General features: G+C 56.5%; 1 protein-coding gene across 7 annotated transcripts in view; it reads left to right on the forward strand.

Moving 5' to 3' along the window:
- The window catches only part of MGRN1 (mahogunin ring finger 1), a 65,691-nt gene that overhangs the window by 31,944 nt on the left and 6,169 nt on the right, over window positions 1–27,578 (forward strand). For 2 of the 7 annotated variants that reach the window (XM_019012133.4, XM_019012135.4), the window contains exons 5-16: window positions 242–359; window positions 7,716–7,782; window positions 8,106–8,158; window positions 11,275–11,322; window positions 14,392–14,460; window positions 16,505–16,664; window positions 20,114–20,223; window positions 22,682–22,747; window positions 24,199–24,425; window positions 25,472–25,595; window positions 25,873–25,918; window positions 26,491–26,580. In XM_019012133.4, coding sequence (XP_018867678.2) covers window positions 242–359; window positions 7,716–7,782; window positions 8,106–8,158; window positions 11,275–11,322; window positions 14,392–14,460; window positions 16,505–16,664; window positions 20,114–20,223; window positions 22,682–22,747; window positions 24,199–24,425; window positions 25,472–25,595; window positions 25,873–25,918; window positions 26,491–26,580 — 1,178 coding nt within the window. The remainder of the gene's footprint in view (window positions 1–241; window positions 360–7,715; window positions 7,783–8,105; window positions 8,159–11,274; window positions 11,323–14,391; window positions 14,461–16,504; window positions 16,665–20,113; window positions 20,224–22,681; window positions 22,748–24,198; window positions 24,426–25,471; window positions 25,596–25,872; window positions 25,919–26,490; window positions 26,581–27,578) is intronic. The other 5 variants (XM_063699481.1, XM_004057125.5, XM_019012138.4 and 2 more) reach the window with 3 other exon arrangements.

The raw sequence follows: 27,578 nt of genomic DNA on the forward strand, positions 1-27,578 counted from the left end.
GGGCTCTGGGAGAATCGTAGCCAGGCCTGACCTGGGGAGAGCTGCATGGTGAGCAGAGAGGCCGTGGAAGGCCCTGGAAGGGTGAGGGCCACGTGGCCATGTAGGCTGTTTGCTGTCCCCCATGAGAGAGGGTCCCCAGAAACAGGTGTCTGCAGCCCTTCCAGCTGTCGGAGTGGGAGGGACGGGCACGGAGGGCCCTCTTCCTGCCGCAGCCTCATTGCTTGCTCCTGGCTCCCTGCAGATACAGCCCCAAGAGCCCCTCGCTACAGTCCGAGACCGTCCACTACAAGAGAGGGGTGAGCCAGCAGTTCTCCCTGCCCTCCTTCAAGATTGACTTCTCGGAATGGAAGGATGACGAGGTAATGCTGGCTGGGCTCCTCCTTGCCCTTCGCTCCTCCTGAATTCTCTCCTCTTGGGGGTGGGGCCAGCACAGTGGGGCCTGTGTGTTTGGCTTCCTCCAGGGTTCATAAGTCCTGGGAACGGCCGCCCCAGTCTGTGCTCAGGTGGACGTGCAGATGGGCGGGAGCAAGGCCTGGGCCATGTGCTGGTGGGGCCAGGGGACCAGAGGCCGACCAGGCAGCCGCACTCGGAGGCTCAGACACTGGGGTTTGGGGAGATGTGAAGAATGGGGCACCCTCTGCCAGGCCGCAGCAATGCAGGGTCTGTTCACACCAGGTGGCATTCCTTCAAGCTTTTTAACCTTACTTTTGTTTAAAATCTTGGTGCAGACATCCTTTTTTTTTTTTTTTGAGACAGAGTCTCGCTCTGTCGCCCAGGCTGCAGTGCAGTGGCGCGATCTCGGATCACTACAACCTCTGCCTCCTGGATTCACACCATTCTGCCTCAGCCTCCCGAGTGGCTGGGACTACAGGCGCCCGCCACCACGCCCGGCTAATTTTTTTGTGGTTTTAGTAGAGACGGGGTTTTACCGTGTTAGCCAGGATGGTCTTGATCTCCTGACCTTGTGATCCGCCGGCCTCGGCCTCCCAAAGTGCTGGGATTACAGGTGTGAGCCACCACGCCCGGCCATTGCTGCAGATCTCTTTTAACCAGGCGTTTTGTAGGTTGCGGCTTGAGTGGCTGCTTTGCTAGTTGCCCCTCCTAGGCCCCTCTCCAGCTTTTAGTCAAAGCTGTGTCCTCCCTCCTTCCCCCTTTGCCTTGTTTTCCAGCGTCCATCTGGTCTGCAGCTTGCAAAGACCCTGGTCCAGGGGGTTCCTGTGTAACAGTACAGACCTTGTGTGGCCGGGTGCAGTGGCTCACGCCTGTAATCCCAGCACTTTGGGAGGCCGAGGCAGGCGGATCATGAGGTCAGGAGATCAAGACCATCCTGGCTAACACGGTGAAACCCCGTCTCTACTAAAAATACAAAAAAATTACCTGGGTATGGTGGCGGGCGCCTGTAGTCCCAGCTACTGGGGAGGCTGAGGCAGGAGAATGGCATGAATCCAGGAGGTGGAGCTTGCAGTGAGCCGAGATCACGCCACTGCACTCCAGCCTGGGCGACAGAGCGAGATTCCGTCTCAGAAAAAAAAAAACAATGTAGACCTTGTGGGTCCCAGGTCTGAGGCCAGGAGGAGACACTGACCACATGCCCTGCTAGCAGGCCTCATGAGCTGACTTACGCTGGGGCCGGTCCTGTGGCTGTGTTCCTGACGTGTAGCCACTCTCTGTAAAAAGCCTCCCTTGTCCTTGCATTAAAAATAAAACAAGCCAGGTGTGGCGGCTCTCGCCTGTAATCCCAGCACTTTGGGAGGCTGAGGTGGAAGGATCATTTGAGGCCAGGAGTCTGAGACCAGCCTGAGTAAAACCTTGTCTCTATGAAAAATACAAAAATTAGCTGGGTGTGGTGGTATTTGCCTGTAGTCCCAGCTGCTAAGGAGGCTGAGGTGGGAAGATCGCCTGAGCCTGGGAGATGGAGGCTGCAGTGAGCCATGATCGTGCCACCGCACTTCAGCCTGGGTGACAGAGCGAGACCCTGTCTCAAAAGTAAGACTACCTGGGAGTGGGGGACCACCAGGTTGTCTAAGGAGGGGTGAACCGGTCCAGGTTGGAAACCAAACAGATCAAAACTCCCATTCTGATCAGTAGTGGGATTGTACCTTGGAATAGCCACTGCAGTCCAGCCTGAGCAACATAGCGAGACTCCATTTCTTAGGAAGGTAAAAAAAATAAAATAAAAGTAAAATAAACGTCTCCCCAGACTCCCTCGGGTGGGTGGAGTCTCTGTCCTCTCCCAGCATCACTGGCGTGGACCCTGCACCCTGCTCTCACGTGTGACCGTGGGTGCTGTGTGGCGTGTGTGCTGAGCTCTGGGGAGTGGGAGTTTGGGGGGTGTCTGTGCTTCCTGTTTGTTTCATGTTTCCTGGGGTCCCTCCCCAGCCCCTCTGGGGAGCCCCAGTCTCCGAGCCCTGTGAGCCATGGGTTTGCAGGTGAGGTGGCCGGGGGAGGGGAGTGGTCATTGTGGCCAGCTTCCTGAGGGGTACAGAGTTCAGGGCCCAGAGAGGGTTGGAATCACGATGCCCCCAGTTGTCCGTACCTCTGTCCCGGACTTGGCACCGGGCACGCCAGGGGGCCTTTGGTAAGGGTTTGCTGAGGAAGCTGAAGGAGGGCCCGCGTGCAGCGTAGCGCTGGCTCGTCTGTGGATGGCCACGCTGAGTCGGCGCACGACAGGGGCAGCTGCTGCTGTGGGGCCTTCAAGGTGCTATCCTTGTCAGGACTTTTGTGGATGCAAGTGACAGAAAAACACTTGGTCTGGTTTAAGAAAAGAAAACCAGAGACTTACTGGTGTAGATTCAGAGAAGGCTGGGTGGCCTGAGATTTCTTCCAGGGCCTGTGTCATCAGGGTGGGGATCTCTGTGGCTTAGCCTCCCATCTCCCTCAGCTGGCCCTGCTCTCAGCGAGTGCCCTGCAGGCCAGTGCGTGGCCATCCGGCTGGGTCCGGAGATGCTTGGAGGCCGTGTGCCTTTGTGGCCCCACTTGGGGCGGGGGCCTCCCGTCCTGCAGCCAGGCCGCAGAGACCTGGAGTAGGAGGGAGACGCTTCCCCGAAGAGAACCTGAGGGGCTCAGATGCTGGGCCGAGCATGGCTTAGCATCAAGAGCGCAGCTGCAAGGACCAGCCACAGGGGTGCCCAGCGTGGCTGCACTGGCCCTGCCCAGGAGCAGAGAGGACATGTGTGGAGGGGCTGGGGGCCCACTTTCATTCTGCCGCTTTTTCTCTCTAGAGTGTTAGGCCAGTTCTGCAGCTCTGTGAGCCTGGGTTTGCCCCTCTGTAGACTGGGGCTGGAAGCAGTCCCTCGCAGGGTGGCCACGAGGGGTCCGTGATCAGCATGCAAAGGGCTTTACCCGGAGCCGCCCACTGTAAACCCGTCTGCCAGCCGAGGAGTGGGAGGGAAGGCTATAGCCACCATCATGCACGCCTCCCCAGACCGTTGGTTTTTATTCCACACCAGTAAAGCACTGTCAGCACCTAGTTTCTGCAGTGTGATGAGAAAAAAATCACAGCTCACTCAGAGGCTCCTCAGAGCACAAAGCGGCCCACGCCAGTGCTGAGGTGCTGGCTGTGCAGATGCGTTCCAGGCCTGGGCAGAAGCGAAGGGGTGGGCAGGGGCGCGGGGGTGGATGCGCTCCAGAAAGCTCTGCCTCCCCCGTCTGGCTCCATCACCTAAAGGAGTGGCTGCCGGTGCGTGAACTCCCCATTTCCGGGCTTAATGACAGCCGTTGTGGCAGCAGTGTGGGAGCGTTGCCAGGCAACCGTGGGACGATGGCTCCTGTGCAGACTCAGTGGAGTGGGCAGGAAACAGGCTCACAAGGGGCCTACAGTCCCAGCATGATCGGCCCCTGACAGGCCCCCCCAGACCGGGGAAGGGAGTGTCCCTCACTCTGGCAAGCCCAGGTGTCTGTGGTATCCCTCAGACGGCTGGGAGCTGGAGGCCTAGCTGGGTCCCAGTGGGTGTGAACATGTGCCCCACGTCCCTGCAGCCTTTTTTTTTTTTTTTTTTTTTGACACAGGGGCTCACTGTCTCCCAGGCTGGAGTGCAGTGGCACAATCACAGCTTGCTGCAGCCTCGAACTCCTGGGTTAAGCGATGGTCTCACCTCAACTTTCACAGTAGCTGGGACTACAGGTGCCACAACTACTGGCTGATTTTTTTTTTTTTTTGGTAGAGACAGAGTTTCTCTATGTTGCCTAGGCTGGTCCCAAACTCCCGGGCTCCAGCAATCCTCGTACCTCGGCCTCCCAGAGTGTTGGGATTATAGGCGTGAGCCACCACATCAGGCCCACCAGTCTGCAGCTTTCTGATGTGTGTGGACGTTTTCACAAAGCTCTGGCCCAGGATTGGCCGCCTTGGCCACCTTTCGCACCCTTTTCTCCTGCACCCTCCAGCCCTCTCCCGGAGGAGGCTGGGTCGGCTCCTGTTGCCTGGACACACAGGGCTTCAGGGTGCTGGTGTTGACTGTGTGTTCTGCCAGCCACAGCACTTGGAGCTTTGTGTTAGGCGTGGCTTCCGTTCCATTTTGCTAAATGGGGAAACTGAGGCTCAGGTGGGGTTCTGTTTGTAGTGAATGGGTGAGGAGCTAGACTTGACGCCGGCAGCCTTGACTCTGGCCCTGGGCCAGTGCCCTGCCAGCTCTTGGCTCCACCCTTCCTCACTAACAGAGACCACGGCACTTCTCAGCCTTCACAGCATAGCCCCCAGCGTTGGTGTCTCTGTCCACCTCTGTCCATGTGTGCGTTGGTGTCCATCCCATGGGACTTGTGGCTGGAACCCCTGACCCTTCCTCAAGAGATGCGGGGCCTAGGTCCGTGTGGACTTGGTCTCCAGGCTTGTGGTTTGTTCAGCCGATGGCTGCCTGCCCAGGGCTTCTTGTGTGGATGGGTTACGTGTGCCATTCATTCTGGTCAGAATGGAACTCTTAGCTCCAGATGGCAGGAAGCTGCGGTAGCCGTGCGCCAGGTGCCTGTGGGTATGGAGTCCCTGCTGGGTGGGGACATGCCTGGGAACGCCAGGGTGCTGCCAGCCTTTGCCATGTGTCCATGTCCACGTAGCCTCCCTGGTTCGCAGTCGGGCACTTTCTTGACACTGATGTTTGTCCCCGTCCCCTTCCCCTGACTGCTGTCTGTGGTCCGCCGTAACTCCTTTCTCCTCGTCTGTATTTTTGGTAGGAAATTCGCTGTGTCGACAAATCTTAGGAAGAAACATTTCCCTCGGTTCCTTAAATAATAGTAATATTTGGCCGGGCGCGGTGGCTGACGCCTGTAATCCCAGCATTTTTGGAGGCTGAGTCAGTCGGATCACTGGCGGTCAGGAGTTCAAAACCAGCTTGGCCAACATGGTGAAACCCCGTCTCTACTAAAAATACAAAAATTTAGCTGGGCGTGGTGGCGGGCGCCTATAATCCCAGTTACTTGGGAGGCTGAGGCAGGAGAATTGCTCGAACCCAGGGGGTGGAGGTTGCAGTGAGCCGACATCCTGCCACTGCACTCCAGCCTGGGTAACAGAGCAAGACTCTGTCTCAAAAAAAAAAAAAAAATCATAATAGTAATACTCACAACAACTGTAGCAGCCACCACAGGCGGTGTCTCTGCTGGGTCTGTCGAGAGGACTTCATTTGCGCTTTATCCTTGAAACCCATGCGGTAGCGCGGTAATGACCCCATTTTACAAGGAAAGAAGCCGAGGCTCAGAGGGAGGAGGGCCTGAGATGAAAGCCACCCTGGTCACTGGGGTGGGGACGTGTGCCCCTGCCCTGCTTCCGCTGCCTCCTTCACGGAGGGACAGCAGGGGAGAGGAGACATCCTATGTGTCTGTTGGTTCTGAGCATTGCTGTTCAGGGGCGGGTGCTTGGCTGCGGGCTCATGGTTCCCATGTGCTGGGCCAGGAGTGGTCCCACCTGGACATCCGTGGGGGTGGTTGCTGCAGACATGGAGGGTCTCGTCCCTTCCTCATGGGTCTTAGTCAGTGAGGCCTGTGGTCGGTCTCGGGAGGCGGGAGGCAGGAGGCTCTCCCCTCACCCAGCTGCCTTTGCCTGGGCTGGGCCTGCCAGGCCTTTCCTATTTGATGTTTCATCCATATTTTGTTTTTGTTTTTGAGACGGAGTCTCACTCTGTCGCCCAGGCTGGAGTGCAGTGGTGTGATCTCAGCTCACTGCAATCTCCGCCTCCCGATTTCAAGTGATTCTCCTACCTCAGCCTCCCAAGTAGCTGGGATTACAGGCATGCGTCACCATGCCTGGCTAATTTTTGTATTTTTATTAGAGACAGGATTTCACCATATTGGCCAGGCTGGTTTCAAACTCCTGACCTCAGGTGATCCGCCACCTGGGCCTCCCAAAGTGCTGGGATTACAGGCGGGAGCCACGCACCCGGCCTTGTTTTTTTTTGTTTGTTTGTTTTTTTTTTTTTACACCTTTATTGTGTTATAATTACCATCTCCTGCAGCTCACTCGTGTTAAGCGAATGATTCGCTGGCTTTTAGAATGCTCACAGTGGCACAGCCAGCATCTGTTCTTTCAGTAAATCTTTATTGAGAAATAAATGATTCTTTTTCTTCCCAGAGTAAACAGATGCATGTGTCCATTGCTGTTCTGTGCCAGACACCGAGGATGTCATGGTGACTGGAGAGGCAGGGTCCCTGCCCTCTATGGAGGGAGTCAGGGAGCCTGATGGTGGCCGGTGGCTTTCCTGGTTGCCAGGGTATGAGCGATAGAAGCCCAGGGGCCAAGTGCTTCCTGAGGCCCAGAGAAGGACGTGGCCTGCAGAGAGCAGGGCGAGACCCACAGAGCAGTGCTGGGGAGCAGGGGTCTGAGAGGATGGCACTGTGCTGGGCTGACTGCTGGGGCCCTGGGGGCCATGGGGAAGAGGGTGGCCTTCAGCCTGTGCATAGCAGGGGGTGGGATGAATGCAAGAGGAGCCTTCTCTTTGGACTCAAGCCAGCCTCGTGGTCTCCCTTGCTTGCCTTTTGTGTTTGCTGGGGCCAAGTCCGGTGCCTTCAGAAAGTTACAGGGAGTTGCCCAGTGACCAGCACTTCCCCTCAGAGGCACGCACCCGGGAGAACCGAAAACGCGGTTCAGGCAGACACTTGCGCACCGGCGTCCAGTGCAGCGCTGCTCACCGTAGCCAGGACACAGGCCCAGCCCGGTGTCCTTCGCAAAGGAACGCGTGCATAGCGTGTGGATATCCACACAGTGCCTGTTATTTGGCCAGAAAAAGGAAAGCAGCACCGATGCGTGCTGCACCGTGGGTGAACTTTGGAAAAATACCTAGACACAGAAGGTCACCTGTTGTGCAATTCCGTGTAAATGACAGGTCCGAAAATGGCAAATCCCTGGAGACAGGAAGCACATGGTGGCTGCCGGGGGCTGGAGGAGGGGACGGGGAGTGTGTGGATGCTGATGGCTACGCGTGGGGTTTCCGTTTGGGGTGATGAAAAGTTCTGGAAATGGATGGTGGCGGTTGCATGACATTATAGATGTACTTTACTCATCGCTGTTGAAACGTAGTTAAAATGGCAGATTTTATGTTGTATCTGTTTTAACACACACATAAAAAAGGTGCCAAGCCTGGCATCCGCCTTCCCTGCCATCTCGAGGCGTGTCCTCTGAGCTCTGCTGCTACCTCCTGCTCCTGCCTGCTTTCTCCAGCTCATCTGTTGACCGACTCCAGGCTTCCAGGCTTGGCTGTGTGGGTCCTGACCATTCTTGGCAACTCTCTCCTCAGCTGAACTTTGACCTGGACCGGGGCGTGTTTCCAGTGGTCATCCAGGCTGTGGTGGACGAAGGAGATGGTGAGTGTGTCCTCTTCCGTCCTCCTGGGCGTGCAGGCCGTGCAGGGAGGAAGCACGTCCTGAGGGAGGAGTGCTTGCAGCAGTGATGAAGCAGGCCAGGCATAGGGCCTTGGGCTTCCCACAGGGCAGGGTGTGGGCAGCTTGGAGTCCTGGGCAGGTGAGGAGGTGGAAAGTGCAGGAGGGCAGGTCCCAGAACAGGCTCTGGACTCTATGGACTCTGTGCAGGCTGAGCCCTCGGTGCTGCAGGCCTGCCAGGGTCGTGGAGGTGAGATGCCTGGGTGGGGCAGGCCCCGACTCTGACTACTCTGCCCCTCTCTCCCCAGCAGTGGTGGAAGTGACTGGCCACGCCCACGTCCTCTTGGCCGCCTTTGAAAAGGTAAGTGCCATCTGGCCATCACTTTCCCGGGGACCTGGGAGCTGGGCAGGGGGTGGCCTTTTGAGACGAGAAGCCTGAGCAGGGGCTGGGGCTTGGTGGGGTGGCTGAGTGTCAAGGGCCCCGGGGCAGGTTGGGGCGTGTCTGTGGCTTCCTGCTTTCTAGCATTCTGGTCCTGAGGCCGAGTGCCGCTGTCAGGAGGCTTAGCATTTCCTTTTTTTTTTTTTTCTTTTCTGAGACGGGCTCACTCTGTCACCCAGGCTGGAGTTCAGTGGCATGATCTCTTTCGGCTCACTGCAACCTCTGCCTCCTGGGTTCAAGCGATTCTCCCACCTCAACCTCCCGAGTACCTGGGAGTACAGGTGTGCACTACCACGCCTGGCTAATTTTTGTATGTTTAGTAGAAACAGGGTTTCATCATGTTGGCCAGACTGGTCTCAAACTCCTGACCTCAAGTGATCCACCTGCCACGGCCTCCCAGAGTGTTGGGAGTACAGGCGTGAGCCACGTGCCCGGCCTTTTTTTTTTTTTTTTTTTTTTGCGGGGGGGCGGAGTCTCACCCTGTCATCCAGGCTGGAGTGCAGTGGTGGGATCTGTGTTCACTGCAACCTCTGCCTCCCAGGTTCAAGCGATTCTCCTGCCTGAGCCTCCAAGTACCTGGGATTACAGGCCTATGCCACCATGCCTGGCCAATTTTTTTTTTTTTTTTTTTTGAGACAGAGTCTCGCTCTTTTGCCCAGGCTGGAGTGCAGTGGCATGATCTTGTCTCACTGCAACCTCCGCCTCCCGGGTTCATGCCATTCTCCTGCCTCAGCCTCCCAAGCAGCTGGTACTACAGATGCCCGCCACCATGCCCAGCTAATTTTTTGTATTTTCAGTAGAGACAGGGTTTCACTGTGCTAGCCAGGATGGTCTCGATCTCCTGCCTCGTGATCCACCCGCCTCGGCCTCCCAAAGTGCTTGGATTACAGGTGTGAGCCACCACACCTGGCCATCTCTTTTCTTTTTTTTAAACAGGGTCTCGCTCTGTTGCCCAGGCTAGAGGGCTGTGGTGTGATCTCAGCTCGCTGCAGCCTTGACCTCCTGGGCTTAAAGAGATCCTCCCACTTCAGCCTCCCGAGTAGCTGGGACTATAGGCATGCACCACCATGTCTGGCTAACTTAAAAAAATTTTTTTTGTAGAGAAGAGGTCTCGCTATGTTGCCCAGGCTGGTCTCAAACTCCTGGCCTCAAGTGATCCTCCCACCTTGGCCTTCCAAAGTGCTGGGATTACAAGCGTGAGCCACCGTACCTGGCCAAGAGGCTTTTCAAAGGGTACTTGGAGTGTGTTGAGGGAGAACATTCTAGACTGAGGCCAGCCCTGTAGAATTCTATAGAGCCTGCTGACACGGGCTGGGGCTCCCACAAGGAGGGCTCTCTGCGGTAGACTGACTTCGCCCTGGGGTGTGCAGAGATCAGCAATGTTGTTACCTCCTCGGGCTGTAGCTTTTTCCCACCAGGCTCAGTGTCCTTGGGTGTCACCTGGCAAACGTCACAGACCCCCAGTCCTGCTGCTCCTTCCCCCACCTGGCTGTGGCACCCTGACCCTGCAGGCTGGGCAGGCCCTGCTTCCTGCAGGAGGCTTCTCCTGACACCACTCAGGACAAACATCTGTTGTTCCCACTTGATGTTCACGAGGGCAGCACTGTCCTCTTGGGTGTCTAGGCATCCCCAGAGCTGAGTTTGATGTCTGGCACGGAGCAGACACTCGGAACACTGGCAGGATGGACGAGGGGCTGCTGCCCACCTGGCATGGGTTTCTGCTGAGAACTTGGCGGAGGTGGTGGGACGCACCCTTGTTTGATAGTGCCTTGGTGCCTCGGTGGCCCCGCCCCCAGTGTGCACTGACGTTCATCAGCACCCTGCCGTTGCAGGTCTGCGTGGCACCATTCTGCGGCCTAGGAGTCGGAGGGGGAGAGGATCCCGTGAGACAAGGCCCAGCCTGCCTGCTGCGGGCTTCACGCTGCCTCTGGGTCCTGCCTAGCCCATGCTCTCCACCCACCTCCAGCCCCATGTGCAGCCGCAGCCCCTGAGAGCTCTAAGTGCAGAGTCCAGCTCTTCCCTGTGATCTGGGTCTTTCTAGAGCACCCCAGGGTCGGCGGTTCTGTTAGCTGGGTAGAGGACCCTCTCCTCTGTGTGTCCTCTGGCGAGGCTGGGTCTGTTCTCTCCCGGGTCCAGGACCACAGACTGTGGTGACACAAGTGCCCTGGGCAGAGGGCAGCCTTCTGCCTTTTTAGTACTGGGCTCCCCGGCTGCTCTCCCCAGCCCGGCCTCGTCAGAAGCCACTGTGACTATTGACACATCTGTGCCCTCTGGCAGAGGCAGATGGGCCATCTCTGGCAAAATGGTCTATTCTGTGCTTGAAGTACAGAACCCAGTGGGAAACTGCTTTATTTTTGGAGTCCAACATTCTGGAAATTTCTGTTAGAACCCACCAGCCTCACTGGAAAATTCTGAGTGCTGATGGTGGTTGACTGAGAAGGGATAATGAGTGTTGTTGCGAGGTCTCCGATCTCAAGCCGTAATTAACCTTGTTGAACTCTGAGCGGTGGTGTGTTTCCCTGGATACTGCCGGGTGTGCTTGTTCTATTTCATTCCTGCGTTTTTAGAGCTCTGCGGTTCCCTGTGTGTGCAGCACTGTGCGTGCTCCCGCTCTGTCTTTCTAACTCGGCCGGGCCTGGGAGAGCAGGAAGCTGTTTTGTCTGTCTTGATTCTTGCTGCCAGGTGATACTTCTCGGTGTGCAGGAGGCCTTTGTCCATCATCTGAACTTGGCTGATTGGCATTCAGCTTGAGTGTGCTTGAGACCAACCGAGGAGAGTTGGGTTCTGTGGGTCAGCGGAGGTCCCGGGGGCTGTATGTTTAGGAGGCCTCAGATAGTTTCACAGCCAGGCCTGAGGGCCGTGTTTTGAGAAATCTTGGCCCTTTAGTTTTCAAGTGGCCCCACCCTTTTTTTTTTTTCTCTTTTTCCAGCTGTGGGCATGGATTGGCTGGGGCAGGGTGGCCAACCCAGGCGGCCACGCAGGGGTGCTCAGAGGCGCCAGCTTGACCACCTTAATCTCTTTGTCTTTCTCCCCTGCAGCACATGGATGGCAGCTTCTCTGTGAAGCCTTTAAAGCAGAAGCAAATTGTAAGTCATCAGAGGAAATACGACCTGCTTGAATTAAAAGACACACATATACAATCACTCACACGCATACTCATACACAGACACACACTCATACACACGCACATATACTCACGCTTATACACACTCATACACATTCACTTGCACATATGTACGGACACACATACATACCATCAGACACTCACATTCACACATAGACACATACACACACAGACACACACACACACATAAACACTCATACACTCGCACACACTCATACATAGACACACTCATACACATATACACTCACACTCACATGCAATCATTCAGATGCACACACTCAGACACACTCATACACAGTCACACACATATACATAGACACACACTCGTACACATACACACATACACTCACAATCACTCAGACACATATACATAGACACATACTCATACACACACATATACCCATTCACACACACACAGACATAGACATTCATACACACATACACACATGTATACATAGACACACACTCATACACATTCCCACACATATACTCACACACATAAACTCACATGTATACTCATACACATATACAGACACACATTCACTCACACACATATACAGACATACATACACACAATCACTTGCACACATATACATAGACACACTCATCAATCACTCACGCACGTATACAAAGACATGCATTCACATAGACACACACTCATACACATATGTACAGACACACATATACTCACACACACTCGTATATAGACACACACTCACACACAATCTTCAGTAGTCTTCATGGCCTGGTCTTCCTAGGCCACCCTTGCTGCTGCCTTTGAAATAACTGTGCAGGGGCTGGGCGCAGTGGCTAACGCCTGTAATCCCAGCGCTTTGGGAGGCCGAGGTGGGCAGATCACTTGAGCCCAGGAGTTTGATATCAGCTTGACCAACATGGTGAGACCCCGTCTCTACTAAAAATAAAAAAATTAACCGGGTATAATAACACATGCCTGTAATCTCAGCAACTCAGGAGGATGAGGTAGAATCGCTTGAACCCAGGAGGTGGAGGTTGCAGTGAGCCGAGATCATGCCACTGCACTCCAGCCTGGGTGACAGAGTAAGACTGTCAAAAAAAAAAAAAGCTGTGCAAGAGCCTGTCGACTTCCCTGTAGAGCTCTAAGCTCTGGGACGATGGGTCCCTGTCTTGGGTGAGCATATATGTTTTGTGTGCCCGCCATGTACAGGGACGCCTGCAGGCCCTGAGTTCCGTCCAGTTTGAGCCATTGTGTCTGGAACATAGTGTTAAGTAAATATTTGCCGAATAGATGGATGGAAAAGGAAGGAAAGAGACCAGAAACAAAGTCTGCAACTCCTTCTCCTCTTCCTCACAAATTGTCCAATATGTCAGTATCGGACAGAGACTTAGCTTGACTTCATCAATACTTGAAAAGAAGGATTAAATAGCTTAGAATAAATGGAGCTATAGAGCAGTACATCTGTTCTCTGGGGTCAGCAGTCCTGGGATGCTGCATTGGGAAGTGTTATTCCTGGTGGCCTCACATGTAGGCACCGAGAATGTAGAGGATGGGGTGCCCTAAACAGCAGTGTTAGATCTTGCTAATGAGATGCCCTAGGCCGCGTCTAACAGTTACTCCGTGTGTACTGTTGGGGCGCATAAGACCTGTTTCAAGCCACCACTTGCGAATGATTTTTGTTAGTTTTTAATTTTTTTATATTTAATTTAATTTTAATTTTAATTTTATTTTATTGAGACAAGACAGAGTCTAGCTCTGTTGCCCAGGCTGGAATGCAGTGGCGCGATCTCAGCTCACTTCAACCTCTGTCTCCCAGGTTCAAGTGATTTCTCGTGCCTCAGGCTCCCAAGTAGCTGGGACTACAGGTGTGCGCCACCACAGTTGGTAAATTTGTTTCGTTTTATTTTGTTTTGTATTTTTGAGATGGAGTCTCACTCTGTTGTTTAGGCTGGAGTGCAGTGGCATGATCCCAGCTTACTGTAGCCTCCACCTCCTGGGTTCAGGCGATTCTTCTGCCTCAGCATCCCGAGTAGCTGGGACTACAGGCACGCGCCACCATGCCTGGCTAATTTTTGTACTTTTTGTAGAGGTGAGGTTTTGCCATGTTGGCCAAGCTGGTCTCAGAAACTCCTGGGCTCAAGTGATCCACCAGCTTCGGCCTCCTACTAAAGCGCTGGGATTATAGGTGTGAGCCACTGCACCCGGCCATCTGTTAGCTTTTTAGAAGAGAGGTTGTCCAGGTGCAGTGGCTCATGCCTATGATCCCAGCACTATGGGAGGTGGAGGCAGGAGGATTGCTTGAGCCTGGGGATTTGAGACCAGCCTGGGCAATGTAGCGAGACCCTGTCTCTATTTAAAATGTAGATCACAATAAACAAAAGAGAGGTGAAGCAAACTCTAGCAGGTCCAGGTCCTTGCAGGTACCAGGGGAACAGGAGACACCGGTGATGGGCAGGGCCTTGTGTTGAGAGAGCTGACCAGCAGGCCCTGGGCTCCCTGGAGTGGTGCTCCTGGCCCATGGTCTCTGGGAAACCCAGCAGCACAAAGCGCTTTGCAATGTGGTCAGTGTGAGGCTTTTTGGTTGCGAGTGGGTGGCAGGACAGAATCAGCTTGGAGACATTGCTTTGGTGTCTTTGAAACCAGAGAGGCTTCACGTCTTGTGGAAGGAGGGTCTGGAAAGCAGTGGGCACTTAGGCTGCTGTCTGGTGCCTTCAGGCGTCAGCTCCTGCTTTCCTCGTGGGGCTGGTGGCGGTGGAGCCAAGTGGTGTTAGGGGTGGTGAGGTGGTCAGGGGGTGGTGGTTGGGCCTGTGGGTTGGCTTCAGGCCCCCAGTGGTGGGGAGAGCCACCGGCTCCAGCCCTGTTCCAGGTGCTGCTGCTTGGGTGGGGGCAAGCAGCAGGTTTTCCTTGCCCCTCTCCTGGCCCCCAGGGGTTGAGCTGGACGGACCCCTGGGATGGAAGCCTGGTAAGTTGGAGGCAGGGCTAGGCCAGGTCGGTATGGAGGAGCCCTCATATGGCAGTTGGCGAGGGCCCAGTGAGCCCCTCTCTGCTCTCCAGGTGGACCGGGTCAGCTACCTCCTGCAGGAGATCTATGGCATCGAGAACAAGAACAACCAGGAGACCAAGGTGTGTACCTGGGTGAGGTTTCCCTCTGCCGTTACAGAAGCCCACACCAGGAGCAGCCGGGGACAGCAACGCTTGCCAGTTCCCTCCCGTGCCTTCCCCTGGAGTCCTAGACCCGCTAGACAACATCATTTCTCCTTCATTTTTTTTAAAGCTAACAGTTTAGGGAACATTTTATCCTTTCTCCAGCAAATTCACTGGCTTGTTATGTAAATTGCCATCCAGGTTACCCAGGGCAGCCCAGGAATGGGGGCCAGTGTCTCACCCTCTAGGCTCAGCTGTGTGGCACCCTGCTGCCCGGCTCCTGCCCGCCTCCCCAGAGACAGCACGTCCCTGCAGCTCCTGGGGGAGGGATGCTTATTCTGTACGTCCATAGAACCAGCCCTGGTGCCTGACAAATAAGCCGTGGTGTACCCCAGCCAGGGAATGTAGCAGGGGATGAAATTAGTTTTTTTGTTTTTGTTTTTGTTTTTTGAGTCAGTCTCACTCTGCTGCTCAGGCTGTAATGCAGCAGGGAGATCTTGGCTCACTGTGGCCTCCGCCTCCCGGGTTCAAGCGATTCTCCTGCCTCAGCCTCCTGAGTAGCTGGGACCACAGGCACGCGCCACCACACCCGGCTAATTTTTTGTATTTTAGTAGCGACGGGGTTTCACCATGTTGGCCAGGATGGTCTTGATCTCCTGACCTTGTGATCCACCCTCCTCGGCCTCCCGAAGTGCTGGGATTACAGGCGTGAACCACCGTGCCCGGCCTAATTTTTAATTTTTGTATTTTTAGTAGAGATGGGGTTTCACTATGTTGGCCAGGCTGGTCTCGAACTTCTGATCTCAAGTGATCTGCCCGCCTCAGCCTCCCAAAGTGCTGGGATTTCAGGCCTGAGCCACCACGCCTGGTCGATGAACTTGTTAAAAGGCACACTGACATGAGTGAAACTCCTCCCTCTTAAGATCTCTTGGAAAGTCTCACAGGCCCGCTTCATTATGGCATCTGGGCCCAGGACAACTGGAGCAGCTCCACGTGGCGGGAGCAGAGCACCTGGCCGGGCCTCGCCTCAACCCAGGGCAGTCAGTGCACTCACGTTTCATACCAGGGGGCGGCCCACTTTGAGAAAAGGTCCACAGAGGGAATGTGTTCAGCCGCCCGGGCATATGGTCTCTGTTGCACTGACTCCACGCTGCCATTACAGCAGGAGCAGCGGGGACGGTATGGAAATGAGTGGGTGTGGCGGTGTTCCAGTAAGATTTTATTTCTAGAAACAGGCCACAGGCCTACTTCGTGGACACCTGGTTTAGATTTTTGGCTTTCTTTTGGTCCAGTTGCTAATGTGGTTTCTGGTAGCTGCCCTTAATGAAAATATTTCTAACATATTAACTTGTTTTTTGTTTTTTTTGTTTGTTTGTTTGTTTTGGGACGGAGTCTTGCTCTGTTGTCCAGGCTGGAGTGCAGTGGCAGCGATCTTGGCCCACTGCAAGCTCCGCCTCCTGGGTTCACGCCATTCTCCTGCCTCAGCCTCCTGAGAAGCTGGAACTACAAGCGCGTGCCACCATGCCCGGCTAATTTTTTGTATTTTTAGTGGAGACGGGGTTTCACCATGTTAGCCAGGATGGTCTCGATCTCCTGACCTCGTGATCTGCCCGCCTCAGCCTCCCAAAGTGCTGGGATTACAGGCGTGAGCCACCGTGCCTGACCATTAACTTGGTTTTTTTAAACCAAAGATACGGGTACCCTGACCCTCAGGAAGATGTGTTTCTTAGGTGCATCTCTTCCTCATTTTTTCTTTAGGTCTGAAGAACAGAAAGAGACCATGTTCTCATGATTTGAGTGGGTGAGGGGCACAGGCCCTCCCCATCTGCCAGGTGCTGAGTTTGCACTGGATTTGAGCCTGGTGATGCTGCTCTGGGGCAACCTCCCCCTTCCCTCTGGACTTCTCTTTGTCATGACAGCCCCCAGGGCAGCGTGGAGTGGGGTGGGACAGCTGGGGACAGGAAGCAGGAGCCCTGCTCTGGCCTTTGGGAGGCTGCTGACCCACAAGCCCTTGTCCCGGCAGCCCTCGGACGACGAGAACAGCGACAACAGCAATGAGTGTGTGGTGTGCCTGTCCGACCTGCGGGACACGCTGATCCTGCCCTGCCGCCACCTGTGCCTCTGTACCTCCTGCGCCGACACGCTGCGCTACCAGGCCAACAACTGCCCCATCTGCCGGCTGCGTGAGTTCCCCGGCCGGCCGTTCTGTGGAAGGTTCTGGAAATTAGGGACTGGCCACACCACGGTGGTCCTGGGCTAGGGGGCCACAGGTCCCTTGATGGCTAAGAAAGAAGAGTTGTCATTCATCTAGTCTGTGCTGAACGTGGGCGTGTTGGCTGTCGGAGTCAATCACCGTTGAGAGCTGGCAGGGACGCTAGCACGGGGCATTCAGATCTTCACGTCTGCCTCCAGCCAGACAAGGCTTGCAGAACAAAGGGCTACAGAGGCCGCTCCAGGGCAGATGAACTGAACGAAAATTGATCAGTGAATGAAATCTTCATTCTTATTTTATTTTTATTATTTTTTGTTTGAGACAGTTTCGTGCTGTCGCCCAGGCTGGAGTTCAGTAGCGAGTTCTCAGCTTACTGTAACCTCTGCCTCCTGAGTTCGAGCAATTGTCCTGTCTCAGCCTCCCTAGTAGCTGGGATTGCAGGCAACCGCCACCACGGCCAGCTAATATTTTACTTTTAGTAGAGATGGGGTTTTGCCATGCTGGCCAGGCTGGTCTTGAACTCCTGGCCTCAAGTAATCTGCCTGCCTCAGCCTCTCAAAGTGCTGGTGTTACAGGCGTGAGCCACCATGCCTGGCTATTTTATTTTATTTTATTTTATTTTATTTTTTGAGATAGAGTCCTGCTCTGTCACCCAGGCTAGAGTGCAGTGTTGCAATCTCGGCTCACTGCAACCTCCGCCTCCCGGGTTTAAGTGATTCTCCTGCCTCAGCCTCCTGAGTAGCTGGGATTACAGCCCTGCACCACCACGCCTGGCTAATTTTTGTGTTTTAAGTAGAGATGGGGTTTCACCATGTTGGTCAGGCTGGTCTTGAACTCCTGACCTCGTGATCTGCCCGCCTTGGCCTCCCAAATTGCTGAAATTACAAGCGTGAGCCACCGCTTTTTAATTAATTACTTACTTTTATTTATTTATTTATTTTGAGACAGAGTCTTAACTCTGTTGCCTAGGCTGGAGTACAGTGGCAGGATCTTGGCTCACTGTAACCTCTGCCTCCCAGGTTCAAATGATTCTTGTGACTCAGCCTCCTGAGTACCTGGGATTACAGGCATGTGCCACCATGCCCGGCTATTCTGTGTATTTTTAGTAGAGATGGGGTTTCACATTGTTACCCAGTCTGGTCTCAAGCTCCTGACCTCAAGTGATCTGCCTGCCTTGGCCTCCCAAAGTGCTGGGATTACAGGCAGAGCCACAGGGCCCGGCCTTGTTTTTAAAATTTTTTTTGTAGAGGCAGGGTCTTGTTATGTTGCCCAGGCTGGTCTCGAACTCTTGGGCTTAAGTGGTCCTCCTGCCTCCTAAAGTGTTGGGATTATGGGCATGAGCCACCATGGCCAGCTCAGATCTTTATTTTAAAGGTAAGATGGAAAATATTTCAATAAATTTTTAGCATAACGCTGGTTGCAGATCACACCTATAATCCCAGCACTTTGGGAGGTCAAGGCAGGAGGATCGTTTGAGCCCAAGAGTTCGAGACCAGCCTGGGCAACATGGCGAAACCCCATCTGTACAAAAAGTTAAAAGTTAGCCAGATGTGTTGGCTATAGTACCAGTGACTTGGAAGGCCGAGGCGGGAGGATCGGCTGAGCCTGGGAGGTTGAGGGTGCAGTGAGCTGTGATTGTGCCACCACTGCACCCCCGCCTGAGAGACGGGAAGACCCTGTTTCGAAAAAAAAAAAAAAAATTATAGCGAGGTGAAAACAAAGTATGCTGGGTAGAAAATTGACCAAGGAATTAAATTGGGTTTTCTAGAGCATTCCAGACATTTCCTCAGTGAAAATGTAGGGCCCCGTTCTGAGTGTCTTCCAGTAGAGGGAACAATCTGAATGTTCTCAGGGTGAAAAAACGACCAGGTCAAAGTGCGCATCCCACTGGCAGGTCCTTGCCCTGGATCCTGGGATCCCTGGCCTGGGTCCTGGCGGTGGGGCCGGGGCGTAGTTGGGGATTTGCCTGCGCAGCTGCAGGACACATGCGCTTAGTAGGCCAGCAGACCTCCAAGCCGGGCGTGGGGCTGTGCGAGGACGCTGGTCTGTGCAGTCAGGCCATGGGGTCACTGGATGTGTCCAGATCCCAGGAGTAAGTGAAGAGGCTGCTGGGGCCTGGAGGGAGAGGCCGGCCGCCCAGCCTGTGGCAGATCCTGTAGCAGGGAGGGCCGGCCCAGGCCGTCTGTCGGCCTCTCCTGTCTGAAAGCCACAGAGTTGCAGGGGCAGGGACCAGGAAGTGGGGGCAGGGGTGGGCTGTCTAGGAAGGTTCTCTGTGCCTGCCCAGGAGGCAGGCAGTGTTGAGGACTGAGCCTCAGGGAGGCTGTGTGGCTGGAGATACAGCAGGGCTGCTTTGCAGGGAGGGTGCCCTGAACCGAGTCCAATTCTGGAATCTTGAGGTGTGTGGGGTCGGTGGGTCGGGGCTATCAGACTGGAGTTCAGAGCTCCCGTGTGGCTTTGAGCCTCAAGGACGTGGCGGTAGAGGGGCCCCTCACAGGCGGCCGAGGGCAGAGCCTGCTGTTCTCAGTAGAAATTGACACAGAGGAGGCCTGAGGCCCTGTCCCTGGGCTGACGGCAGATGCTCTCCCCTGTGTTGGTTTGTTGGAGGTGGCTAGTTTGGTTTGGTGGTTTGGTGGTTCGGTTTCCTGGCCTGCACACGTCACTAAAGGTGTCTCAGGAACATTCTACAGCAGACTGTGGGGCCCTTGTGTGAGCAGGACTGGCACTGTGGGATGATGGGGCATCCTAGGTCCTGGTTTATCTTCTCTGCTCCCAGTGGCTGCTGTCTGTGCCCCTCAGCTTCCCCAGCGTGATGTTTTTGCCTCAGTTTCCCCAGCGTGACTCCCCACTTCAGCTTCCTCAGCATGATGTCCTTGCCTCAGTTTCCACAGCATGACATCCCCACCTCAGCTTCCCCAATGTGATGTCCCCACCTGCCATCCTGTCCTGCAGCCAAGAGCTCCTCTGGGCTCAGCCAGGACTGCTGATTTGCAGTCACGTCCTGTCTTGGGTGCAGCCTGGAGCTTCAGGGGTGTGACGCTTTGGGGGTCATGGCCACCAGCCTCTTGGAAACACCCTCTGGAGCCCCGCCTTGGGCAGCACTGCATGGCCTTGCTGTGTTTCCTGCCCGGGGCCATTTAATTAATACTGTGTTTGCGGGAGTTCTGTCTCTCGTCTTTGGAGCCCCCCCCCCCTCTATTTCTGTACAGGGGAGCTGCTTCTTACTTTCTTCCCCCATCTTTCCTGCCTATTAAATTCCTGCTCCTTAAAACTAAAAGAAAAAAAAAGACTGTTGTGATCTGGAAGCGGGGTCACCCCAGGACCCCTGTGGTGTGGGGGGGGTGTTGATCCCTGGGGCTTGGAGGGTCCCCTCAGGGCTGGGTGTGTCGCCTGGGCCTGATCTGAGCCCTCCTTCTGCCGCAGCTTTCCGGGCCCTCCTGCAGATCCGGGCGGTGCGGAAGAAGCCAGGAGCCCTGTCCCCCGTGTCCTTCAGCCCCGTCCTGGCCCAGAGCCTGGAGCATGATGAGCACTCTGTAAGTGCCGCCTCCTGCCTGCGGGATGGGCGGGAGAGGGGCATGAGTGCCTGGGCCAGGCGCAAGGCCCAGACGGTCCAGCCAGCAGCCCCGTGTTCTCTTCTGTCCAGTGGGCAGGCATAGCCCCCATGGATGGCTGTGAGGCATGAAGGGGGTGGCCAGGCTGGGCCCTGGGGTGCCGCTGCTGGGAACAGCGCTGCTGCCATCAGTACCCAGAGCCTGTGACAGGGCTGAGCGCAGTCGAGGTCTCGGTGGAGCCAGGTTCTTTTTTTTTTTTTTTTTTTTTCTTTTTGAGGCAGGATCTCGGTCTGTCACCGAGGCTGGTGTGCGCCCAAAGTGGTGCAATGTCAGCTCACTGCAGCCTCGACCTCCCGCCTCAAGCAATTCCCCTATTTCAGCCTCCCAAGACGCTGTGACCACGGGCGTGTACCACCACGCCGAGCTAATGTTTTGTATTTTTAGTAAGGTGGGGTTTCCCATGTTGCCCAGGCTGGTCTCGAACTCTTGGGCTCAAGTGCTGGTCCTGCCTCAGCCTCCCAAAGTGCTGGGATTACAGGCCTGAGCCACCGCCTCCAGCCCGTGGTTCTTAGTGAATGAGCCATGCTGTTTCCCCCATGAGCTGCTGTGCAAGGGGCACTGGTGACCCTCCTCCCACGCTCCAGGCCCACCAGGCTCCCTCAGTGGGGACCTTAAGGGCAGACCCTGCTTCAGCAACACAAGGGAGGTGGAACCCTGGCTTCAAGGACCCAAAGAGAGACAGAGACATGGAGAGAGATGCACAGAGAACAGGGCGAGAGAGAGGTGGAGAGACACAGGGAGAGGCAGAGACAAATGTGGAGAGACACAGAGACAGGATGAGAGAGATGTGGAGAGACAAAGGGAGAGACAGAGAAAGATGTGGAGAGACATAGGGAGAGACTGATGGAGAGATAGGAAGAGACACAGATGTGGAGAGACGGAGAGACAGATGTGGAGAGACAGGGTGAGACAGAGATGTGGAGAGACACACGGAGAGACAGAGACGGGGATGGGTGGCAGGGGCTGTGGTGGGCAGGGAGCAGAATGGGGGAGTTGGACAGTGACTGGTTGGGCCCGGGTCTCAGGCCCCCTGCTCCCCACTGGCCACATGCATTGTCAGATTGAGTGCCTTTCTTGGCTCTTAGCTGTGGCTGTTTGGAGCCGTTGGTTCTTCCAGGCTCTGCTGCCTCTCTAAACAGAAAAGAGGAGCAGAGCCCTGAGGACTGGCGTTCACAGACAGCGCCTTTGCTCTAGAAGGCTCCTCGCAAGCCCCCTTGATCAGGGCCTTGACCTGGGCTCTATGGGCCTCCCTGGCAGCAGGTGCAATGTTTCTGAAATGGGGTCAATGTTTAAAAGTCTGGAATTTCCCTTAAAACCCAGATTTTGGGTTTGTCTTTTAAAATCTGACATGGTCTTGATGCTAGAGGAGAAACATGGCTTGGGGGTCCCTGTCAACCCAGGCCCTCTAGGCTCCTGCCATCGTGGGGCTCCTGGCACCACGCTCTCCAGCACTTCTGATGTTGGCTTTGATTCGGAAACGCTGCGTGTGCTCAGGTTTTTGGTGGAGAGAGAAGCAGCCCCTGAGGGATTTGCCTCTGAGAGGGTTTCACCTAGGGAGTGATTGATGCTCAGGCGTGGCTAGGTTTATTGTCACTTGTTTTTGCCCCTCCCTGTTTGTGTTCTGGTGGCTGAGGGTCCGGTAGGTCCCTCCATGTTTGTCCCTCTTATGCTGAGTGAGCTGGGCGGCCGGGGTCCGAGGTGTGACCAGGCAGCTCTGACCTCCACATGCCCCAGAAGGGCTGGCACCCAGCCAGGGAGCCGCCGTCCTCTCTGCATGGAGCAAAAGCAAACGCTCCTCCTCACCTGCCAGGTTCCTGTTGGAGCCCCTTCCACGTAGTGACAGAAAGCGCCACCATAGGTGTTCTCTCCAGCGAGTCCCTAAAGATGATGGTGGGGTGGGTGGGTCTGGGGCTGACTGTTCTCCCCAGCCCTCTTGAGGGGTTCATGGTTGATGAGAAGTGAGCGGCGGTACCTGGGCACCGGCTGGCTGGGGGACTTTGACCAGGGTGGCTTCAGGACCTCCGCCCTGCACCCAGCCTGCATTAGGCAGCATTCAGCTGCCCTCACGTCCACCTTGGCCAAATCTGTTGCCCCAGGTGACCCAGACTGCGGGGGGACAGGCAATGGGGATGAGATTGGGCTCCACAGCCTCCCCACTGCAGCAGCACAGCTCCTGGGAGCTGCCGAGACGCACACATGGCCCACCCAGACCCGAGTCAACCCTCACTTAGGACAGTCCCGAGATTCACGTCCACTGGAAGCTTGTGAAGTTCTGGGCCACGGTGTGGCAAGAGGACAGCCAGTCAGAGAGACCTGTCCAGCCCACTCCAGGGCCGCATGGGGGTGGTAGTTGTAAAACATATGATTTTTATCTTGACAGTGTCCCTTTAAAAAATCAAAGCCGCACCCCGCCTCCCTGGCCAGCAAGAAACCTAAAAGGGAAACAGTAAGTGTCTGGTCCTCCGGCTACGTTTTTTTGCCCCTGCCCTCATTTTTAAACCCACGACAAGTAGGGGAGATCGTTTCCGCCCCAGGCTAGTGTCTGATTCATATAACCTGTCAGCTCCACTTTCCCAGTCCCGGCCTCCCTGCCCAGGGAGTTTGTGGAACCAGAAAAGCTCTCGGTCCGTGGGCGAAATGCCAGGTGCGCTGGCCCCGCCGCCCTCCCCTCAGCTTTGCCTCTGCCCCGCGTGGCCCCCGTGCCGTTTCCCTTTTTTTTCTTGCTGGCAGTGGAATGGACGTTGCAGGCGGAACTAACGTCGCTGCTGCGTTTTGCAATCGCGCCCCGCGCATGCTTCTTGGCCCCGTGTCCCTCTCCTTTACCCTGCGGGTTCGAGCTCCTTGGGCTGAGCTCTTTGGTTTCCTTGGGCTTTCCTTGTGCCCCAGGGAGCAGGCAGGGGGACCAGCACACAACCACCTGGAGCCTCTGTGGCCCAGGCAGACCCAGCTGAAACCCTGTGTGCGTTGGTGTAGAAGGTGGAGGCCACTCCGGAGCCACCCGGACCGTGTTTTCCTTTCTAGAGGGGTGAGGGGATTCTGTGTGGTTATTTACCCTTAACTTGGAGGCAGGTATGGGAGCAAATGTGGGGTACACAGAGGTCCAGAAAAGCATCCCGGGCTCAGTGCCCGGGCCGTGCCTGCTCCCCCATTTCTCCCCCACCTCCCCGTGGTCTCCAGGCATCCCGCACCCATCTCACTTTCCCCTTCCTTCCAGGAGCTCGGTCAGGCAGGCCGGGGTCTCCCGAAAGGAGCACTGACGAGCGTTTTGCCCCTCAACCTGGTTTTGTGGGGACAGAGCAGGGGCCCCCGCAGTCTGACTTCCGTTCCCCAGAACCTGGGCATTTTCCTTCTTCCTCAACCTTGTTGATTCTGTCTGCTCCCAGTGAGGGAAGAACAGTGGCTCTTAGCCAGGGTGCCCGTTAGAACCACCTGGAGCAGGTCAGCCCCCAGAGGCCCGGGCAGGGCACAGCTCCCAACAGCTCAGCTCTCCCTGGTCCAGGACGCCCCTGACCGTGTCTCTCACCTCTGGCATGGCTTTGCTCTGCCCCCGCTCCCAGCTCCTGTCTGTCACTAACCCTTCACTCTCCACCTGGGGCAGGCGGGACTGAAAACCAGGGAGGGGCTGGTTGAGGCCAGGGCTGGGGCGGTCCTTGGCAGATGGCCTCGTGCCCGTCATCCCAGGCACCAGAGTGGGCATTTGGGCATCCAGCCCCGTGCTGGAGCTGATGGCTGAGGCAGGGAGGGCATCGGTGCTGCCAGGGAGCTCTTGGCCACCCTCTGAGGGTGGGGGAGTCTCAATCCCCCAAAGAACAGAGTGGACAGGAGGTCATCAGGAGGAGTGTCTGGGGAGCAGGTGGTCCCTGGGCATGAGCCCCCTCACGCACCCTGTCCCTACAGAACTCTGACAGCGTCCCACCTGGCTATGAGCCCATCTCGCTGCTCGAGGCGCTCAACGGCCTCCGGGCTGTCTCCCCGGCCATCCCCTCGGCCCCTCTTTATGAAGAAATCACCTATTCAGGCATCTCGGACAGCCTGTCCCAGGCCAGCTGTCCCCTCGCGGCTATCGACCACATCCTGGACAGCAGCCGCCAGAAGGGCAGGCCACAGAGCAAGGCCCCCGACAGGTGAGCGGCAGCCAGGCCTGGTGCATGGCAGGGTGTGTGGTGGCACGCGTGCGGAGCAGCTGTCTTTGTGGTTTCAAATCACTTTGTGATGTGTTCTGTGTGGCGATTCCCCAGAAGGACTCGGAGACCCCATATCAGGTTAGACTCATGGATAAAGTTTATTACAGCAAAGAACGCAGCAGACGAGGCAGGAAGAGCGTCTGGGCAGCTGGAGGCTTTGATCCCCCGACCAGGGCCACACCGGCGTGCAGGCGCATACGTGCTCTCGAGCAGGAAACTGCAGGGGTCGGTGCTGTGTCTCTGCTGAGGGGAGCCCCTTTGAGCCTCTGGGTTCCCAGACTTCATTGGGGGGCTGGCCACGTAGGCCCACTCTGCCGGTGACCAGCCAGGGCAGCCGAAACTCAGGACCTGACAGTGACCCAGGCACACTCACTGTTCTTGCCGTTTGCCCGTGACGAGCCACGGGGCACAGTCCCTCTCCAGGCGATGAGTGCATCATCTATCACTCATACGACAGCCTTCCGAGGGCCTGGCTCCTGGGGTTGGCCACGGGTCATTCGTGGTTCCCCTGGAGCCTTGCGGTGTATAGAGCGGCGGCTGCCAGGGGGACTCTGTGCCTCAGGCCTGTCGGTTCTCGTAGAAGAGTGTCAGGAAGGCGCGGGTTCTGCAGGCCCGCCCTGGGCACCCTCCATGCCCACGAGGAGGCAGCGCCAAAGCTCAGAGAAACGGGGGCCTCTGTTTCCTGCTGCTTCTCCTCCCCAGGAACCACCAGCGGTTTCTCTTCTCCTTCTAGAAAGAAAAGGAAGGCTAGGTCTGCGCCAGTGTGCGGGGAGCCCCTCTGTCGGGCGGGTCTGTGGTGGCCACTGTTGCCTGTTGGCCGTTTGGGTTGGTCCCGGTGGCTGGTGATGCCCTTCTCCAGGGAGTGTCCTTGCGTGGGTCCTGGCAGGCATGTGCAGGGGCCCCCAGGTGCCCTGCATGGCTTTGGCAGGGTTAGCCTTCCTTGTCGTTATCCTCTCACCCCTGCCCACCCTCTCCTCTGTCCCCAGCACCCTACGGTCCCCGTCTTCCCCCATCCACGAAGAGGATGAGGAGAAGCTCTCCGAGGACGTGGACACCCCTCCCCCACTGGGTGGCGCAGAGCTGGCCCTGCGGGAAAGCAGCTCCCCTGAGGTGAGGCCCCCCTGGGGAAGCTTTGCGCACCCGCCCAGGCCAGCCCTCCTCCAGCTTCTGTCGCTGGAATCAGACCCCATGCCACTGCCCGCCTGGGCGCTCCCGTGCTTGTTGGCTCTTGCTGAGCTGCGTGGCTCCTTAGCCTCGGTCTGTGGATGCAGCACCCCCTGGTGGAGCGGCTGTGCGGTCCCAGGAGGGCCGTGCCTGATGGCGGCTTGTCCTGGAGTGGTGGCCGCGGCTCTCTGAGCTCTAGGCTACTTTCCCCTTTGTTTCCTAGAGTTTCATAACAGAAGAGGTTGATGAGTCGTCGTCACCAAAGCAAGGTGAGCGCCTCCTTCCATGGGCACAAACCGCATGCAGGGACCAGGCAGCCCTGGCTCACTGGGGCCTTAGGGCTCCAGGTGGTGTTGGGCCAGCACCTCTTCTGCCCCAGGAACCCTCGGCCAAGAGGCCCCCCTCGGCAGCACTGGGATCCCGGCTGGGAGGGACTGAACGGATGACTGGGTCAGACTGCGCTGTTCACCCTGCAGGGCTGTCTGCTTGGGATGGGGAACACCTGCCAGCATTCAGTCCTGGTTTTGAAACATGAGTGTGTAATGTTTCTATGACCAAAACAAAAAAGCCCTATGCTCTGAACATCCGGGACACAGTGTAAAAAAGGGGAAAAAAAAGCCCCATGCTGGGGGATGGGAAGGAGGGAAATAAAAGGGAAACACCCGGCTTTGGGGTCCCTGGAGAGCAGGTGGGGTCACGGTGGAGTCCTGCTGGAGCCCAAGCCTGGGGCCCCCACAGTGGCTACAGAGCCCTTGGGTAAGAGAGACGGCCTCCTGCCCAGAGGGACCTGCCGGGACCTGGCCCCTGCCTGTAGGTCCCTAACTTCACCCTCTGCCTGCAGGGACCCGAGCAGCTTCCATTGAGAATGTCCTGCAGGACAGCAGCCCCGAGCACTGTGGCCGAGGCCCACCTGCTGACATCTACCTGCCAGGTAAGGGGCTGGGGGTCTGGGGGTGAGGGGCTGGGTGCCTGTCTTAGTCCCCAGGGAGGGGGCCCTGCTCTGATGGTTGGTGCATAGCAGCAGAGGCTGTCCATTGGAGCCCGGTTCTCTCCCTGGCTCTAAGCCATGCCCCTGCTATTGACTGTGAAGCAGGATGCGGGCCAGGGCCATGGCCACAAAGCAGCCTCAGGCAGGGCCTGGCTCTTGGGAGCGGAACCTGCACCAAAGCCCCTTCCCTCCCTGGGGCCACATCGGCCACAGGAGGTGAGAGAGGCGAGAGAGGCTGCCTGTGAGAGGATGGGGTCCTTTTCCCTCTGCCTGCTGCTCACACCAGGAGGGCAGATCCGGCCTCACTGGGATCACCACATCTTCCCCCACTCCTGGTCCTATCGTGGGCCCACAGGCCCCATGCTGGGTGCCAGGTGAGCTCCTGGCAGTGCCTGAGAGCTGCAGACAGAGCAGGACCAGGTGCCACATGCTGTGCTGGGTAGCGGGGGCCCCGGGCCACAGAGAGCAGGGGCAGTGTCTTCTGGGTCACCCTGCCCTGGGCCTGACAGAGGCCACCTGATGCAGCAGCACATCCCAGGCCAGGCGCAGAGGACGGCGGGGGCGCGGGGCGCCAGGCGCCAGCGGGGAGCAGCAAGGCAGCAAGGCCGGGACAGAGGGTTGCTCTTCTCACCTTTCCCGGAGGCTCGGGCCCAGACCCCGTCAGCCAAGCACCTTCGTGCTCTGCTCTGCTGGGATAAGATCCTGTTTCTAATACTAAGCTCTAAAGACCGGGAGGGAAGTGGGGGCTCTCAGACTTGTGTCTCAGCACCTGCTATGAGGCTGTCTGCGGCTCTGGAACTGGGATAAACAGCCACGGTGCTTTCAGACATGACCCCAGAGCCACTGCTTAGGGAGTGTGGCTCTTCCCTCGCGGCTGCCAGGCCTCTTCACCTGCTTCCTGGCCCCAGGGCCCACCATTGCTCAATCCTCCTGAGTCACCT

Source organism: Gorilla gorilla, chromosome 18 (assembly GCF_029281585.2).
Source record: "Gorilla gorilla gorilla isolate KB3781 chromosome 18, NHGRI_mGorGor1-v2.1_pri, whole genome shotgun sequence".
Taxonomy (NCBI): domain Eukaryota; kingdom Metazoa; phylum Chordata; class Mammalia; order Primates; family Hominidae; genus Gorilla; species Gorilla gorilla.